At 45.3% G+C, this 3,461-nt stretch overlaps 1 protein-coding gene across 1 annotated transcript; it reads right to left on the bottom strand.

Annotated features, from left to right (window-relative positions):
• Window positions 1-1,635: 1,635 nt before the first annotated feature.
• LOC138910083 (uncharacterized) lies at window positions 1,636-2,605 on the bottom strand. The gene is made up of 5 exons (XM_070201305.1): window positions 2,573-2,605; window positions 2,463-2,480; window positions 2,157-2,414; window positions 1,938-2,088; window positions 1,636-1,844 (listed from the first exon to the last, which is right to left on the bottom strand). Exons 1-5 carry the CDS (start codon window positions 2,603-2,605, stop codon window positions 1,636-1,638), a joined length of 669 nt encoding a protein of 222 aa, XP_070057406.1.
• Window positions 2,606-3,461: the final 856 nt, after the last annotated feature.

Here is a 3,461-nt window from a genome sequence, read left to right as displayed (position 1 = left end):
TTCCTATCAAGTGTCATGTCCTCGAAAATCTGGTGCCTCGCCATATCCTGTCTGATCACCTCTCCCCAATACTTCTTAGGCCGCCCTCTATCTCTTCTCGTGCCCTCCACAACTAGCCGCTCACACCTCTGTAACGGAGTATCTGGACTTCTCCTTTGAACATGTCCGAACCATCTAAGCCCCGCTTCCCGCATCTTGTCATCAATGGGAGCCACGTGCACCTTCTCTCGAATAACATCATTCCTAATCTTATCTATCCTAGTGTGCCCGCACATTCACCTCAACATCCTCATTTTTATTACTTTCATCTTCTGGATATGTGAGTTCTTAACTGGCCAACACTCAGGCCCATACAACATGGCCGGTCTAACCACCACTTTATAGAATTTACCTTTGAGTATTGGTGGCACTCTCTTGTCACACAGGACTCCAGATGCTAACCTCCACTTCATCCATCCTACCCCAATACGGTGTGTGACATCCTCGTTGATCTCCCCTCCCCCTTGGATAACCGAACCAAGGTACTTGAAGCTGCCTCTACTCGGGATGACCTGTGATTCAAGCATCACATCCACGCCCACTTCCCCTGGCTCAACGCTGAATTTACACTCTAGGTATTCCGTCTTCGTCCTGCTCAACTTGAAACCCTTAGACTCAAGAGCCTGTCTCCAAACCTCTAGCCTCTCATTAATACCGGCTTGCGACTCATCAATCAGAACTATGTCATCAGCAAATAGCATGCACCATGGCACCTCCCCTTGAATATGGTATGTTAACGCATCGATCACCAGGGCGAATAAGAACGGACTGAGCACAGAACCTTGGTGTAACCCCATTACAACCAGAAAATGCTCAGAATCGCCTCCTACTGTCCTAACCCGAGTCTTAGCCCCATCATACATGTCCTTAATCGCCATAATGTACGGAACCGAGACACCTTTTGCCTCCAGGCATCTCCCGCGAACTTCTCTAGGAACCTTGTCATACACTTTCTCTAGGTCAATAAAGACCATGTGCGCAGATCCTTCTTCCTCTCTCTGTACAGTTCCACCAACCTCCTAACAAGGTGTATAGCTTATGTAGTCGAACGACTCGGCATGAACTAGAACTGGTTGTCGGATACAGACACTGTCATCCTCACCCTTACTTCAACCACCCTCTCCCACACTTTCATGGTATGACTCAGTAATTTGATACCCATATAATTGTTACAACTCTGGATATCACCTTTGTTCTTATACAATGGGACCATCGTACTCCACCTCCACTCATCCGGCATCCTCTTCGCCTTAAAAATAACATTAAACAACCTAGTCAACCACTCCAAACCTGCTCTCCCCACACACTTCCAAAATTCCACCGGAATCTAGTCTGGCCCGGTCGCTCTGCCTCTACTCATCTTACGCATAGCTCCCATGACCTCATCAACCTCGATACGCCTGCAGTACCCAAAGTCACGGTGACTCTCAAAATGCTCCAATTCGCCTAGCACAATATCCTGATCCCCTTCTTCATTCAGAAGTTTATGAAAGTAAGTCTGCCATCTCCTCTTAATCTGGGCATCTTCCATTAATACTCTACCATCTTCGTCCTTAATGTATCTCACTTGGTCCAAATCTCGAGCCTTCCTCTCTCTCAACTTGGCCAGCCGGAATAACTTCTTCTCCCCGCCTTTTTTCCCATTTCCTCGTACATACGACCATAAGAGACAGTCTTAGCCTCTGTGACCGCCAACTTATCCTCCTTCCTAGCTGTCTTATACCTCTCCATGCATGCTTTCCTCTCCTCCTCATCTGTGCTCCCCACTAACTTCAGGTATGCCGCCTTCTTAGCTTCCACTTTACCTTAAACCACTTTATTTCACCACCAGTCTCCTTTGTGCCCACCAGAGACTCCCGTCGAGACTCCTAACATCTCTCTCGCAGCCTCCCTAATACAATCTGCTGTCGCTGACCACAAAGTGCTCGCGTCACCACTGCTCCTCCAAGCTCCCATAGCCGATAACCACCCCTCCAACTCTTGGGCTTTATCCTTAGTTAAGGCTCCCCACCTGATTCTCGAACTTTCTCGAGTAGACCTTTTCCTCCTCTTAACATAATACCAACGTACATCACCAAGAGCCTATGTTGCGTCACGAGTATCTCACCCGGAATCACCTTGCAATCCTTGCACAATCCTCTGTCACCTCTCCTGAGGAGGAGATAGTCAATCTGAGTCTTCGCCACCGCATTTTGAAAAGTAACCAAATGCCTCTCCCTCTTTGGAAAGATAGAATTCGAAATCACCAACCCAAAAGCCTTAGCGAAGTCCAACAATGATGTACCTCCTCCGTTCCTCTCCCCAAAACCGAAGCCTCCATGCACTTCGCCATAACCACCTGCAGTCGACCCAATATGCCCATTGAAATCAACCTCCTTTTAAATGATAATAAAAGAGTCATTGATGAATATATAACGACAGACCTTGAATGCAAATATTCTCTGTAACAGCCACTCATTTAATATTAGCGAATATTCTCTCATTGAATGTTATCTTATGGCAAACTTTAAACTTCTATCATCGACTGTGTTACCTTCGGAATTAATCCGGTACCGTCCACACCCATTGTATACTATATTAGTTGTTTCCTGGCTCGTCCCTTGCCTATCTTCAGTTACATATGTCATATTACCATTCGACCATCTTCTATCAACTAATTTTACCTCATACAGATAGTCCCCCCAACTTTTCGGTGATGTAACTTAGTGTTATCGGGAAGTAGGTGAAGATTACTTTCTTGGTGGGAAATTTCTTGAACAGTATTTGACGTTTGAAAGGACACACATTTTCTCACATTTAATACCCCGAACACGTGTTTCCCCGCAATTCAACAAATATTTTCGCTGATTATCGAGGTAGTCATGACCACAATTTTTGCCGTCTACAACTTCGCTGCTACTCATCATTTTTACTTCTTCACTTTTACAAGTTTCATAGGTCTTTCTTCTACTCTGAATTTGCTTAGAAACCTTTCATAACCTTCAACTTTCTCAGCAAGAACTTTTATTTTACAAACCTCTTACCACCATGTCTTCATATACTGTTCCTTCGGTAATACTGGTCTTTTCTTCGGTGGAAGTCCGAAAAAAATAAAAACAAGGAGGTTGACGTTGAGTCTGATCCTCCAACTGTTAGCACCATCATACCTCATCATCTCAACACTGCAAATGACCTTCAAGAAAAATCTCCTTCTGTAACTTCTCAAGGCTACCGGTTTTGGTCAGTTCGTAGATATCCCTCCTCCATTCGCCCTTCTAGATCCCAACTGCAAAGGAGGACTACAACTTCCCCATTATTGAAATCCTCTCCCCAGATATGGTAGAGCGAGTTACCTATTCCAAGGAGGGGTTCACGTATGTTCCTACGTATATCTTTACCTTGGGTCCATTCTCTTTGGGGTCGAGTGAAGGGATCGACCCAAT

The sequence above is a fragment of the Nicotiana tomentosiformis genome, chromosome 4 (assembly GCF_000390325.3).
Source record: "Nicotiana tomentosiformis chromosome 4, ASM39032v3, whole genome shotgun sequence".
Taxonomy (NCBI): domain Eukaryota; kingdom Viridiplantae; phylum Streptophyta; class Magnoliopsida; order Solanales; family Solanaceae; genus Nicotiana; species Nicotiana tomentosiformis.
This window is presented reverse-complemented; position numbering and strand designations above follow the sequence as displayed.

Coding starts and splice junctions, on each gene's coding strand:
- LOC138910083 (XM_070201305.1), bottom strand. CDS start 2,605: ATGGGTGTGGACGGTACCGGATTAATTCCGAAG. Junction 2,089..2,156: donor GATTGTGCAAGGATTGCAAG/GTGATTCCGGGT, acceptor TATTATGTTAAG/AGGAGGAAAAGGTCTACTCG. Junction 1,845..1,937: donor GTGGTCAGCGACAGCAGATT/GTATTAGGGAGG, acceptor AAGTGGTTTAAG/GTAAAGTGGAAGCTAAGAAG.